The sequence below is a fragment of the Ascaphus truei genome, chromosome 11, assembly GCF_040206685.1.
Source record: "Ascaphus truei isolate aAscTru1 chromosome 11, aAscTru1.hap1, whole genome shotgun sequence".
Lineage (NCBI taxonomy): Eukaryota > Metazoa > Chordata > Amphibia > Anura > Ascaphidae > Ascaphus > Ascaphus truei.
The window spans coordinates 22,288,880-22,304,902 of NC_134493.1; the positions used below are offsets into that span (position 1 = coordinate 22,288,880).

The window sequence follows — 16,023 nt, forward strand, 5'->3', positions numbered from 1 at the left end:
TTATTCATTTTTTATTTAAGTGTTTCCTACAAGCCTTTCATATAGAACACACCAGTTGCAGAGGTGACCGTTATAAATCCTCCTCCTCTGTAGTTGTATTAGAAATAATTTTACATACTGAGAAATATATATGGCCTCCTGCACTCAGGCAGGGGCCTCATGGTGGGTGTGAACCCCCTTCCCCCTCTCTGTTTACCGGCATTTACTCTCTCTGCTTCATTCCTCCCCGCCAATGGCTTTGAGGTTAGGCGTGAAGGGGGGGGGGGGAGTTGCTATATGTAGTGGTACACTGGGCTGCTGGCCTCTTCCCATGCGGACCACCGAACAGAGAAGATCCCTGACCACTCTCCCTATGTTTGGCTTTTAGAATTGTTATAATGTCACTGTTTTGAAGTTCTTTTAAAAAATAAAAGGGGGGCGGGGGGGTGATACTAATATGTATGTCATTATAGGATTTGTCAAAGCAGTTGAGTGGTGGTGGGCCTCCCAGGCTCAGAGAGATCAAGAGGTATTGTCAGGAAATAGTCCTGACATATATTTTCCTAGATCTCCCGGTCTCCCAGTCCTTTTCCCTGTCCACTGGGTGTGCTGCTGTTTTCTGTCTGAAATGGGATTCCTCTGTGTCTCTCCTTGCTGCTCCTGTCCTCCATCCTTAAAGTTTCCTGTTTCCTGTTCCTCCATTGCCTTTGTTTTGTGATCCAGACTCCCTCTGCCCTGATCTGTTTTTCTTCCTGTTTTGAGTCTTGTTCATATAAAAGGCCCTTGCTATTGAACTAGATTGCCCCTGTCTGTTTCCTGCTAGCAAGTCCCAGTCAGTTCCTGCTCCCTATTCTCAGTTCCTGCCCCCCTGCCCTGCTCCTGCCTTCCTGTTGCCGACCCTAATCCTTGCCTGCTCCCCGCTGATCCAGCCATTGAGGTCCTACCTGCTCCAGGTGTCTCCCCTTGACAGGTATAAGGATACCTGATATAATGGCGCCCTCATTGAGGCTGGTTGGAATAATTCTGAAATGCCTGGCATTGGTAGCAGCTGGATTCACAAGCCATGCGATGCCTTTCGGGGTTCTGTTGTAGTCAGGCTGCATGGCAGGTGGTAAAGAAGAGTTTGTAAATTCATGTTAAAATATAAAATAAAGCTGTGGCTCTGTTTTTCCCCAGACAATGTGTTTGCCATTATTGGGGTTTGGGGGGGGGGGGGGGGGGGTGACATGCGAACTCCTAACACGCCATGTACTGCGATGTTTAAGAACAAGGGCACTTTAAGTCATCTTGTACTATATACTTATAGACTAACTCCAATAATGTACCTTCTGAATGTCTCTTTAATTGTTGAAATCGATCTAACAGACTAATTGTAACATCTCTCAGCATCTATGTACAGTATCAAAAAGCTTTGCAACTACTGTATGTACTGTGCCTCTGCTTGCACAAATTAAGTAGTGGTTTTATGGAAAAAGAGGCGTTAAAGGTGAGTTGTTTGAATAACAATCAATAATTGGATTTATCAATTCCTTTTATACAATTGTTGTTCTCCGTTCCTTTTTTTGTAAATAAAAACGGGCAGGTAACAGTGATTGTAGAACCTCTATGAAATGTATATAGTCGCCCTCGAAAGGGCAGGATCATTTTTCGGTGCTATGTTGCACCAGCTTTATACAGACAGCTTCATACAGTACATAGGGGTTTACTCATGAAACTGAGATTATGCAGATTGGGGTGCTATGGCATGCAGACTCCTATAGCAGCAGGAGAAGGTCTTATACTGTACAGTACTATATACTGTACCTTTGCATCCTTTTTTCAACACCTTAATAACAAGCCAATACTCCTCACTTCAGTGTTAGTCAACTGCAACCTTTTCATTTATTCCTCTCTTTTTTCCTAAACTGACCTTTTAATCAATTAAATTAGTATTTTTCATTTGTTACAATACATTTTTGTCAAGGAACAAATCAACAATCAAGCCAAGAACAGGAGGCCCTAAGGTGACAAATTATATTAATAGCAAGTAGCTACTGAAGTAATGCAAAATGCTATTACAAATGTACCATGACCAAACATGCACGATAATGCCATTCCATTTAAAACCCGTTTCCCTAGGCATGTTAACTTTATACTTTTAAGTAATTTAACTAACATCAAGATTAATACTTTTGTTGTTTCTTGAAATATAGTTAAGTAAACCCAATGTATAATGCAGCGTTGTAATTAGCTTGTCACTAAAATAAAATCACAGACTCCAAATCAATATCAGAGCATTACATTATGACACTATTTACTGTTGCTAAACCTTCACCACGATGTTATTGTATAATACTGTATGTACTTATATCTCAGAGCATACTGTATTCCAAAGACTGGGTTTCAGATCGGCACTCCCACAAAATGACATGCAAATAATCAGAGTGATAAAGACAGTTGCAATGACTATCTAAACCATAAATCAAATTTAGTGCATTGAATAGTGTCAGTGAATCTTATCAATCTCTTCTCAAGTGAAATATATACTGTGTAGTTAGAAAATATCTATAATATATGTGAAAATATGTGAAAGATTAGTGGCCAACTTATTTCTCAAACCCTCAGGTGGGAACTCTCTCCAGTAGTTCTCTATGTTCAATTCCAGGGGGGGGGCATAAGAAGTCACCAAAAATAAAACGGAAAATAACAATGCAATAACATTTGGGACGGATGGATGTTAAGTTGAATAATTCTTGGCTCATTTGAATTTCCTACTCACAATGTGCTGCACAAAAATTCACATATCCAGACTGTGGCATTTTTTCTGTCTTTAGATATAGGACTAGCTCTGTATAAAGATAATCTGGAGAAATACAGATGTAGGATACTATAGTGCAAATCTATTAAAAAAAATTGTAGTTTATCAATAAAACTTATAAGAATTGCACTCATATTTAGCACATTCTTTGCAAGCATGTAAAACATAAGAAGCAATTGCACCATGCGTTCAAAATATAAAACAATTTATAGTAGCACAAAAATAAAAGTACAAAACTTACAATAAAATAAGGTTCGTATGGATCCAAGTACACCAGGCAAGAAAAAACTCAAAGAGACGACCTGTAGTCCAGGCAGAATCCCCCTCTCCGGATCGCAGTTGGTATGTGCTGAGGGGAAGTTCCAGTCCGGCATCCACTTGCAGTAACTCCTACACTCGTGTAAGCAATGTTAGGCCTGTAGCGTCATCACGTCAGTACCCAGCAGTGACCCGAAATGCGTAGGTGAGCCACTGCATGCTGGGTACTGACGTGATGACGCTACAGGCCTAACAACTGCGATCCGGAGAGGGGGATTCTGCCTGGACTACGGGTCGTCTCTTTGAGTTTTTTCTTGCCTGGTGTACTTGGATCCACACGAACCTTATTTTATTGTAAGTTTTGTACTTTTATTTTTATGCTACTATAAATTGTTTTATATTTTGAACGCTTAGTGATTTTTTCCCTTTTTTCCGCGCCCCCATTCTTTTGTCTTGACCTTTGGATTAATACATCTGAAAATCTGGATTAAGGGAAGTACCGCGTTGTTTTTTCCACATGGAATAGGTCAGAAGAAAGCGTTATCACCCTGAAACGTCACCCCCTTATTGGGTGTTTGCGTGTTATAGTATTTTTCTACTTTTTTGCTCAAACTGTTTATGTACACAGTATAGCACATTGCCTGTTTGTTATTCATAGCAAAATATATTTTGGGGTAAATATTTTGCCTTGACTCTTTCTATGTATGTATGTACAGCAGAGACTGCGACTATTCTAAAACAAACCATTGGCAATCGCCCAAAAGACCCAGGTACACCCAGGTACATGCCTTAAACTTGCCTAATGCTGCGAACCCGCTGCGGCCGTCGGCGCGCGGCCGCGGGCTACCAGACCCTTGCCCGAATGGTCCTTTCCCCCGCTGCCTCCTTCCGTCAGGGCTGGCTACGTACTGTGACGCGTCAGCCGGCCGATGCTGCAAGATCCTAGTGATTTTCGGCGCTGACGCGTTACGTGGTACGCGAGTCAGCCAATGGGGAGGAGGGGAGGGAAGGAGCTAGATGGGAGGCGCCTTGGGCAGGGAGCAGGGAAGGAGCTGCGGGTTAAAGTGTATGAGTGTGTATGTATGTGTGTGTGTATGTATGTGTGTATGTATGTGTGTATATATGTGTGTGGGGGGGTGGACGGCACCACGGCACCACGCTCAGCATATCGCGGTCTGTGCCTGTCAGTGCGCCACCTGTCTGCAGTGCGGGCGCACTGACTGAGGGAGCGGGGCCTTAGCCTTAAACTAGATGCAGCATTTCTGCATTGATTAATGGCCCATCAGATTAACAGCGGGGTTCCCTGGCAGTCCAATTGAAACTGAATGGGACTGCCAGGGATCCCTGCTGTGTTAATCCTGTGGGTCATTAGTCAATGCAGAAATGCCTTAAACTTGCCTTAAACTAGCCAGGTTACACCCAGCACATACCCAGAATGTAACCGGGCTAGTTTAAGGCAAGCTGTAGAATAGTCGTGGTCTCGTCTGTATGTATGTATGTATATCTTTATTTATATAGCGCCATTAATGTACATAGTGCTTCACAGAAGTAATACACATGACATCATGTAAATAACAAATAATCTAAATAACACAGAATGGGAAGAAGCGCTTCAGACATAAAAGTAACATTTAGGAAAAGAAGTCCCTGCCCCGTAGAGCTTACAATCTAATTGGTTGGTAGAAGGAATGTACAGAGACAGTAGGAGGACATTCTCGTAAGTGTGTCTGCAAGGGGCCAAGATTGATGTATGAGGTGTATACAGTTGTACCAGCCACAGAGCTACCATGAGCTCTTTACATAATGAGTGCGGAGAACCTCATATCTATGCCAGCTTTAGGTATGACATAAGAAGCACATCCCTGTGTTAACTTTAATGAAGCTCTGTGAATATATATGGCTAGAGGGAACATCTCTTTTGCATATCATTAGCACTAATGTCCATTATAGTTACACAGTAAAAAAAAAGAGAGAGGAGCGCAGAGAAAAGTCTGTGTTAGGAAAATCCCTTTATAACATATAAATTGTAGAACATAAAAACGTACATACTGTTGAGTAAAATAACATACCCCCGCACCACTGGTAGGTGTTACAGCGGGACCCAAAGCGCACCTCCTAGGTTAGCTCCTACCGGAACTTCAATCGGCCAGCTGACCGAAAGCAGATGGATCAAACTACCCCGGGCTTTGCCACGAATCTCTCGAGAGCACCTGCCTAGCTAGAGCAGCGCTTTCTCAAAGCACAGAGGAGGGAGGAAAGAGCACAGTGTCCTGACGTGAGTTCTCACAGCATCCTATGTTTGAACAACTAGATCCCTCTATGCGTTTCACGCTTCTTCAGGAGCCATATCTTGGGTAATGTCTCCTTTATACGGACAGGTATCATTCTATTGGCCCAGACATTTATGACTGATAATTCTGTCATCGGACAAATATTTTCACATGGCAGGTGGCATTAATTGACAGTAATAAACAACACTTAGACTGTCCACAAACAACATTGAGAACATTTAAAACATTAAAAACAATTGTAAAAATATAGAAAACGGTAAAATAGAAAAAAACAATAAAATACTGAAAAAACTACATACCCAAAACAGTGAACAGTAAAATAAAATTATATTGGAAGAAGTAACTATCACCAATAAATAATCCTCGGATTCAAAATGGAAAATGTATACACACACATACATACACATTAAATATATGAATACACAAATTCCGCCTGTGGATTCTAATTGACCAAACAACAGAAAGATGAAGGAATAAGAACAAATAAAAAACAAAACAAACTGAATATTATATTTTCATTGGCCAACTCATAAGTTTAATATATTTATTCTTCATACAGTATATCACTTTACAATTAAAATATTAATTAAGATGAATAAAATAATAAAAAAAAAACATTTCATAACTAAGAGTCTTAAGCTAAACAAACCTGTATCTATTATCATCTTCACCTTAACTCTATCACAATATGGCCTTAAACAACATTTAAATCCCCAACAGAGACCTAAAACAGAGATTAAACAGTACCGGATACTAAGGAACCCCCAATCCCCCCCCCCCCTAATCTATTTAAGAAAAGGGTGGTTCTCCAGATGTTCATTCAGTTACATAGGGGTCTTACTACGTAATGTATATATCCATTACTGTTCTCTCTGGATAAGTTTGAGATTTGTCTCCCTTTCTGACTCTCTCATAACCATCTCTAGACCTCTAAAATGTAATCCTTCCACTGACCCTCCATGGATGGTCAAGGAAATGTTATACTAAACTGGGTACCTTCTTCCCTTTATCCAAATGGCATCTTGCATTCTTTATGCTATTGACATGTTCCCCAATTCTTACCTTTAAAGGTCTTATAGTTTTACCAACATAATATTTATTACAGGGGCAGTCAATGACATAAACTACAAAATTAGTAGAGCTAAGTATAAATCCATTGATTTTGTAATTTTTCCCTGTTCAATCATCTGTAAAAGTTCTTTCTTGTGTCATGTACTTACACATGACACATCTCCCACACCGATAATTCCCAATAGTAACACAGGGACGTTTTACAGCTGAATACATCATTTAACACTGCGTTAGTGAGCTTGAAGATACCCGTTTGCACTTAATGAGACATTAACTTAAGCTATGCTTCTTAATAAATTGGTTGTTGCTACAGTAAAATCTTGGCTAGGTTTTGGATGGTTTTAGTGACCCTGATTTAAACATATTGCCATGCTGATGTGCAGCAGGAAATGTTATCTTTTGTGTTACCTACTGTATTGCATAATAAAGCTCCAGATATATTGTATAGTTTGGAAAATGTACTTGTGTAAATGTGTAATTCAAATATTTGTAATAATTACTAATTTAAGGTGATAATATTCTGCTCAAGGATGTCTTCTCTCTACCCCTTTTGAATCTAAAGCCCCCTTCCGTCTAAAACCTTTCTCACTGCCCTGCACCTCTGTAATACCCTTCCCCTCAATATCTGACTGGCACCCTCTCTTTCTACCTTTAGGACCTTTCTTAAAACACACCTCTTTAACAAAGCATATGGGTAAATAAAAGAAAAGGGATCTTCAGGACTTCTGTGCTGAAGAACTTTTTTCTTTTAATTTACCATTTTCTTTTAGGAAATGAGGGATTCCTATTGTCTTCATGCACTGATTATTCTTATTCACATTTAAAAAAAATTCTAACTGGTGGTGTTGTCTGACCCATATTTTGTATAGAAGCATATGGGTTGCTCCGTGGCTAATACTATACACCTCATACATCGACCATGGCCCCTTGCAGATGCACTTACCAGAACACCCTCCTATGGTCTCTTTAAGTTCTCCCCACTTAGATTGTAAGCACTCTGGGGCAGGGACTCCATTTGATATTGTTTTATGTCTCAAGCGCCTATTCCCATTACGAGTTGTAATATGTCATGTGCATCACTGCTGTGTACCTGGATGGTGCTATTTAAAAAAAGATATACTTACATATTTCCTCAGGATACATATTTGGAACACTGGAATCAGTGGCAGGATTGGGCACCAGCGAGATGAATAACTGTGAGTATCGGAGTGCCACTATAATCCATTTTGCTATCACATACTAGATATGACATAATATCGTGTTGCTGTTTACATTGCATCCTTAATATACTTCTTGCCAAACCAGTAAATACATTTGAGTGGGCTTTCATTTAAAAGCATACTGTACTGTTCCTTTTAAAATCTTTGCAGATGAGCAATTTATTGACATTTTAGTTTAGAAACCACTGAATAAAAGCAATATTATTTCTGTACTTCAACATATGCAAGCAACAATAGCATCCTTTAGACTTAATGTTCTCATTATTTTCTTTACGCAAGATACCGTTAAACTTGCCTTTTCCCACTCTCGCTCCATGTTCAGCACTACAACCACCAATTTGGGATTTGCTTGGTAACCATCTTCAGTAAATGACAAATCTTTTCCATCCCAAGTCACATTTATCATGAATCTGTCAAAAGAAAAAAAAACAGTCAATGAGCCACCCAGCAGCTAACGAGCAAGTTAATTCAGTCATAACAACATTGATGAAATATATGCAAAAAGCCTCATTACCACATGTATAAACAAAGGGAATCAGATCATTAAAAAATACAATACATTCCATGTGAATTGTTTTCAATGCAGAGTGCTGTCGCTTATAACTGGATCTGGTTTTGCTCTGATAAACTTTGAGAGAAAAAAAATACGTATTTTAAAAACAGCATGGGTTTTTATTATTAACCACTCTTAGGCTGCGTCCGTAGAAGGACAAGCAGCGCTGAGGCGTGTGGACGCTCCGCGCTGAGCCCCTGCATCCTCAATGAGGATGCCTTGAGAGGGGGCTCACGCGAGCGTCCGCAGGTGTGCTCAGGCTTTGGAGTTTTCAGTCGAGCACCAAGCTGTTTTTCAGCGCGCTGTCGGCTGAAAACATCCAATCAGCCTTAAGCAGCGTCAAAGTCATGGCGCCGTGATGTCGGCGCCGTGACATTGACGTCAGTGCGTCGCAGGCGATTGGCCCAGTGACGTCAGTGCCCCGCCTCCAACCACCTCCCCCCGGCTCCCTTCGCGCACGCTGGCTCGCCTGCAAGTCCGTGGAATCGCGCTGACTGAAGCAGGCGAGCCTCAGCGTTAGCGCGCATCCGCTCTTCCCACACGTCTATGGCCCGGGCCTTACTGCAACACAAGTTTAACATTTATTCTGTATATATTTGAAGATAGGACGATTTCAAGCCTAAATATTAATTATGCTTTATTCCCTATGTACATATATATTCAGCATGTACTGCTGCGGCCAAGTTTATTCGAGCATTTGCCCGTTCTTGGCCGCAGCAGTAGCCTGGCGCGCGCCCGAGTGTGACAGGCGCGCGCCGAAGCAGCGGAAGAGCGCCCTCCAATCGGGGCGCTCTCCCTACCGCTGCCGGGTCCGCCGGGTCCCCCGGAACCCCCTGCCGCCGTCCCGCAGATCGCGAGACACCAGGGCTCCCTCGGGGAGCCCTGGACGCGCGTGCAGGGGGCGCAGGCTCCCGAAGACGCGTGACCGCGCGTCTATGACGCGCGGCACGCCGAGGGGCGGCCACTAGCAAGCCGGGAAATCTCCCGGCTTGCGGTACCGACCACACTGCAATAAAGTGTGTCGGTACTGTAACAAGTTAAAATAAGTATTTTTATATTCATTTAGAAATTATATTGGAAAATGATAAGTTGTCTTTACAAAGATAAGAAGTTAAATCAGTCTGAAGACAGGCAGATGTAGACATGTTTGTGTGATTTTAGAAACTTGGTATGTTTAATGTCTGCTGAGTTGAATAGTATATGGTTTTGAGTTTGAAATCAAAGGTTAATTAAATACTTAGAAAGACAATACAATAGAGATGGGTCTTAAAAGATAAGGAACACAGGATTAACTATAGTTACTTAGTGACAGAACAAAGAGGGGTTTCTGAATCAGAGTAAATATTGCAAAATGAAGTCAATATTGATGATTGACTAAGACAATTTTGAGCTGGTAGTGAGAAAAACAGGTGATTGCTATGTTTAGACTGGCTAAGATAAATGTATAAAGATTGCATTTAGATTGATAGAATTCAGAATCATTGAACATCACAAATCTAAAAAGGAAGCTTAGATTCTCCACTCTATAACTACATTCTATATGCCTGAATGATGTAACTGACTGAAATGATGCTCTAACAGATGTTTTCTATTGTCTCTCAATAAATTGAGAAAAGAACCGTGCTGTGAACTATTTCATATATATTGAAAGGTGGGACATTTATTTGCACCAACTAATGAGCAAATCTTCACAAATTACAATTAAAAGGATTTTGTCGAGCTAAAAGACATACAATTGTTCAGATAATTTGTGTACTTTTGGAAATTGCTACAACTCTAACAGTTATAAACATAGAATTCTTGTGAAAATGCCTTAAATTTGATTAGCTGGTCATTGATTTTTCCAATGACTTAGTGCTTGGGAAAATAGTTTACAGTGCCAAAAAGCAGAACCAGGCTTATTTACAGAGTGGATACGGATATCTTTCTCATATGGTATATCTAACGGTAAATAGTGTTTTATATTGGATCGTGACTACTTTAAAGCAACAATAATATACAATATAATTTCCCCCTTTTTTTCTTCTTTGTTTATGTAAAGCATGTGATTAAGTATAATTCTACAGTTTTAACTAAGCTGGCAATCATTTGGTGCTCCTATTATAAATCTGTAAAAATCCTGAATGTGTGCCTATCATAATGGCTGCTTCTGTCAGTGTACTGTAACTCAGCAGCTACAATGTATCCTTATATCACTAATGCAACATTATCTATTGTTACAGTTTACAGCTCAAACTGCTCAGAACATTGGCTACAAATGATCACAAACAAGAAAGTGTTACAAAGATCTTGCACTGCTGGGGAGGTGGGTTAAAACCTGCTATAGAGATCAAAGAATATTCTTAAAATTAAAGCTCATTAAACATGGCATTAAAGCAGCAGTCCAAGCGCCCAGTTTTTTTTTTTTTAAGTAATTTTTTCCCCTTTAATATGTGCATCAATACAATCCCCACAATGATAAGTAATTAGCTAAGTTGCCATTTGATCAGTTCTCCTGTGATCGATCGGTGAAGATTCGCCTCGGGGGTTCACTAAATAGCTGTCAGTGCAGCAGAAGAGGACTAAAGATGCAAAGTTCTGTGGGAAGATCATGTGACCAGGCAGTCACAAGATACGATTGGTGCACAGTTAGAAAGAAGGAAGGGCTCAAAAAGGGGTGTGCCAGAGCCTGTTTCGGAAGGGGATGTGACTTTGCAAATGGTTGCTATAGAAAATAAAAAAATGCCTGTTACATATACATTAACATTATCATTTCAGAGTTGTTTTTAAAAAAATGCTACAAGTATTTTCCTATAGTACAGAACTGATTTATTTAAAAAAAAACATACACAGGATATTGCTTGGTCTGCAGCTTTAAGAATTGAATAACAAAAAAAAAAAAGTCACTATTATCTAATACTACAGACCTGACTATATCTATATATATCTATATATATATATCTATATATCGATACGATACCGTGGTGAGACGAAATCCCAGGCAGCACTCCAATGGATGGTCAAAAATAATATATTGTAGTTAACAAGACCATACTGACGTTTCGGTCCGCAAGCGGGACCTTTCTCAAGGTGATGTGACTACAGAATGGAAGTGAGCACATATAAATACACTAAAAACCCTTCACATACAGGTGCTAAACATCACAGTAATTCAATGATACAAAGCATACACTATACTGACCTCTCTCATAACCTGTGTTGAACCCGGCGTTGCCTGAAACGCAGGGAGCCACTCGTGTGATGAAACGCAGCTAATGCGCATGCGCAGAACAATAGTACAGAGCAGGACTCAACGGCGCGTGTCGTGTTATTAGATGGAGCGCATGTGCAAAGTGGAAAGCATTAGAGGCTAAAAATAGTTTAACTGTGCATGCGCCTACTGCGGCTATGCACTACTCGCATTAAATAAATAACTCGCAGGGTTGATGGATAGCCAGTCTGCGCCAGGATAAAACTAATGACAGGCTAAACGGAGCCTAAATGCACATATGCACTGGATTTCTGGAACTCACACAATTTGTATGTAATAATATAATATAGTACAGTAGTAACCACTAAGTTAAATTCACAAAAAAATGTGTACCTAGATGCCTGTTCATTTACTCCAAATCAATACTATACAAAACCGGACCCAAAGAGAAAGGTGTCAGAAGAATATAATTTTAAAAGAAGAGATGCACTATTTGCCTTTGATTTCATATTTTTGTGAAAATGTCTTGACGTTTCAAACGTGCAAAAATGCACGAATGTATGCCAACATATGCCGCATTAGCAGAATAATGTGTCCTATTTCCCCAAATTGTGTGAATGTATTAAAATATGATTGCAAACTTTTTAAACAAAAAAACATCCAGTACAGTTCTCCTAGTTTGCTAACTTTAGTGAACTTTTTGCATATCTAAAAGTAAACTTTCACATGGAGTGAAGAGAGAATCATTTTAGACGTGAAGAAAATATCTAGGTACCTTGAGAAGGCAGTAGCCCTCGTAAAATATAACATGAATTGGCAAAGCAGAAAGAGTAAAACTGTTGTGCGTATTCTACTGTGGTTTCAAAATAGAAGTCTTGTAGGCCTAGCTGGATGCGTGATAACGTTTTTATTTTTTATGCAAAAGGCACGCTTCCAAAGAAAAGACAAAAATTCTCAATGCTACAGGTACATACAACATGACAAAAGATCAGCCGCATGAATTTTCATAAGTGAGGGTCATTTCATTAAATTCTTTGGTCAAAACGTTATAAGCCTCGCCAAGACATGGCCCCTTTGCAGATTCTACCACTATCAGAAAATTCTCATTTATCTTTGTAATGGAGGGAGAAATGTCCTGATAGATCTGTTTTCCAAAGGAATGTGGCGCTCAAAGGGTTAAACCATGTGTTTGTGATAAGGAAAAAAATATCAGTGTGTGTGTAAGACTGCCTAAAGGAATAGTACACTGAAACATGAAACAACCACAGAATGGGGAGTGAACACTTTAGGTGTACATAACAGTGAGCCTAACGGTAAGGTGATTGAAGTCTGACGAATCAGATGTGCACTTCACTTAAAGTTCACTGCAGGTGTGCTGGTCTTCAAAATTCCATGTCGCTGGGCTATATAGAAAAGAATAGATACTCCCTATCAGCTTGTTTAGCTCACGCTGCTTAATCTGTGGCCTAGAAAAGAAGTGGATGTGGGTTCTGTTGGTACTGTTGGGTCTGCCACCATTCTAATCATTAGGTTAGTGCCATAGGCTTATTATGAACTCAATATAGTTGATATGGAAATCCTTTTAGAAAATGTAGAATGGGAGTCGGGACTCATTTAAATACACTTTGCATAGCCATTAGCATATCTCTCAGGTGTACTCCTTTTTCCGCACTAGCATGTCTTCCTAATTTATTTGTAGGCAGGTGTGAGGATTTTGGTGTGCGTAATGGATTTTGTCAAAATAATCCACGGAATTATGGGAAATTAATTTTGACAGTTTCGGCTTGGCAACGACCACCAGGACCTGGTGTAGGTGACCTGATGCAGTAGTAGTTAGGCCTACAGCATATACAGTAATTGCCAAATAATTTCAATGAGTTCTCCAAAGGCACTTCCTATATTTGTCTGTTCAGTCATTGCCATAGAATGTAACACACAGTGTAATCTACTTAAATAGATGGTAGTTATATGACAGAATAAGTATATAAAGCATACATGCACATGAATTAAGGAGAAAAAGCAACTCCCAAGCATATCTCATTGAAGGCGTATTTCCTACTGTCCTCCTGTAAGTAGGATTTCAACTTTCACGGACATGAGGAGTGGATTGTACCATGCCAATTGCACATGTTTTTAATCAATATTAAATGTTCTTTTTTACCTTCCTTTCTGGTTCTCTTTTCTTACCTCTGAGGAATATAATTTTTCTTTATTGTTTTAGTTTAGACTGCTCTTACTCGACAGTATTATACTATGTTGTGTTTCTCTTTTTCCCCCACATATGCTGAGTATCATCGAATCAAGCAATATTGGACTAATTTGGACAGTCATTTTCACATTATATTCATGGTGACATTTTCTCCTTTTTTTTTGGTTTCTTAATTCTGTGCAATATTATTAGCACTATATACAGTTGAAACAACAATTGTTCATAATATCATTTAAGGCTCTGTTTCAGCATTGTTTTTTCACATGTTTAAGTTGGACCTGGGTAGTCAGAACCACTGATTAGGCAGCAATCTAATTAGCACTATAATATTTATTTAAGTGTTAGAATTATTCACCATTTTAGAATAGCGCAGCACGTATCTTTTTTCATGCACATGAATTAAGTCAAAGATGTTTCAGGACTTCAGATGAACCCTGTTATAACGTGGTGCTCGGGGTCCACATAAAGAGATCGCGTTATAAACGGGATTGTTGGGAAAAAATGGCCATCATGACCAGGGGTTCAGCGTCCGCCCGAAGGGGAGAGCTGGAATCACTCGCGTTCCCAGACCCGGCAGGGCATTGGCAACCCCATGCAGGATTTACCCACCTGGCACCTCACTTGTCTTCCGCTTGGCAGCTACCAGCTCTATCTCTCTGCTTCAGCTTTCAGCTTCCGGCTGACTGTTCAGCACGAGAGCCAGCTCCCATAAAGTGACTGTGTGTGTGTGTATTGTCACCTCGCCTAGGGATCCATGCACTGGATCAGGAAAGGGGGCTCCTCCCCAGGCAGGGTCCAGGGCTGAAATGTCAGAGATAGGTGCAGGAGGAGGCAGGGGAGGTGGTGTGTGCAACCGGTGCAGGGAGAGTGGCACCACAAGTATCCCCAGCCGTGGTGGGCACAGCCGCCTGCGTACCGGCCTGGGGAGCTCAGAGCCTGGCCAGGGGAGGAGCTTGGGCTGAACCGCTAAGGATTGCTGCCAGAAAGGGCAGCTGCTCTCAGCTCCCCGGGCAAAGAAACTGGAGAAACTCAAAGTGTACTCTGCATGCAAGGTAACAAGAGAAGCAGGAGCAGCACAGCAAATCCTGGAAGTTTGCAAATATTTTGTATTGTAGCAGATCGTGCTATAACGGGCTTGAGCTGTATTGTGTTGGTTATCTTGATATAGACTTTAGCAAATAAAATAAGGATTTGAACAGAAATCCCTTTCACAGATTAATGATGTAAATATGTTTTGCACAGTAGCATTGCCATCTTTTTTTTAAATGTCCTACATTCTGATGTTCCTGGAGAGATAATGATAAAGCATTGCATCTGGTTTGATTTCTTCTCCAGTTACAGTATAGAGCGCAACTAATTAGAGCTACAAAATCGAGGCAGGGTGTAGTCATCACATTAGGATTTTGACAAGTCTAAACTTTGAGACTAAGTGCAGGTGTTTTATCAAAAAGGTAATACGTTGTTAACTTGGCTCATATGTTGTGCCTAATTACAGTGTAGACAAATATATATATATATACAAATCCAAAACTGTGGCAATATGTTGTGGGTTGTATACACTCGGGTGAGATGCACCTCAGGATAGAAGAAACAGCAAAACATAATGCAAATCAGTAGAAAATTGCATTTTTATGTTTGAAAAATGTAAGAGCCATACTCACACTTTGTACATGTAACAAAAGCAGTTCACAATATTAAGGACATCGTGAGTGACCAATCAGCTCAAAGCCTCCGATCCTTCTGCGACGCCGATGTTAGGAAGTCTTCCCAGCTGTGGGAGTCTCTGCCCATGTCTCCGTGAGCTCCATCTTGCCACTTCCGGTCCGGTCGGACGTCACTTCCGTTTTTTGTCTAGTTGACTGAGATGCGTCTGTGAGTGCTCTGTGACCTCAAACATTCCCACTCAACGCATTTCGCCAGATGATTGGCTTCATCAGGAGGTAAAAATTCCACTACATGGGTGATTCCCGGTGCTGTCGCTCACCTGCTTGGTTCAGGAAGTTTGAGCTGCTCCACGGTTGGTGTTTGGGAGCAGCAACAGGGCAGGCTTTCTCCATCTCTCACAGTGCAGTACCTCAATCCCATGAGGATCCTGCTGAATGCTGGATTGTCCCCACAGGCAATACTCCTTCCCAATAACCACACAGCATAGTTGGTCCAAAGGTAGGTTTATTGTATAGCAGCATGGCACATCTCTGTCCCTGGAGCAGACCCCAGGGACTTGAGGCCCCAAGAGCCCCTCCCAATCCCATTTACCCTCTTGCAAGGAAAACGTTATCACTACACCCCATACAAGGCAGGAGTTTAACCCCAACACTGCCTGTTTCTATCAGGACTTATAGTGTTGCGGCCAGTAAAAGGCTATAGCCAGGGGCACGTGGCTACATATTATATATATATTAGAAAAAACAAACAGCGCTAATGAAAAATAGTGCACCGCAAACTGATAGATATA

The 16,023-nt window shown here is 40.7% G+C and overlaps 1 protein-coding gene across 3 annotated transcripts in view; it reads right to left on the minus strand.

Moving 5' to 3' along the window:
• Window positions 1-16,023, minus strand: part of GRIN2A (glutamate ionotropic receptor NMDA type subunit 2A) — a 1,360,048-nt gene that overhangs the window by 138,018 nt on the left and 1,206,007 nt on the right. For all 3 annotated transcript variants that reach the window (XM_075565333.1, XM_075565332.1, XM_075565334.1), the window contains one exon: window positions 7,912-8,026. In XM_075565333.1, the coding sequence (XP_075421448.1) occupies window positions 7,912-8,026 (115 nt within the window). The remainder of the gene's footprint in view (window positions 1-7,911; window positions 8,027-16,023) is intronic.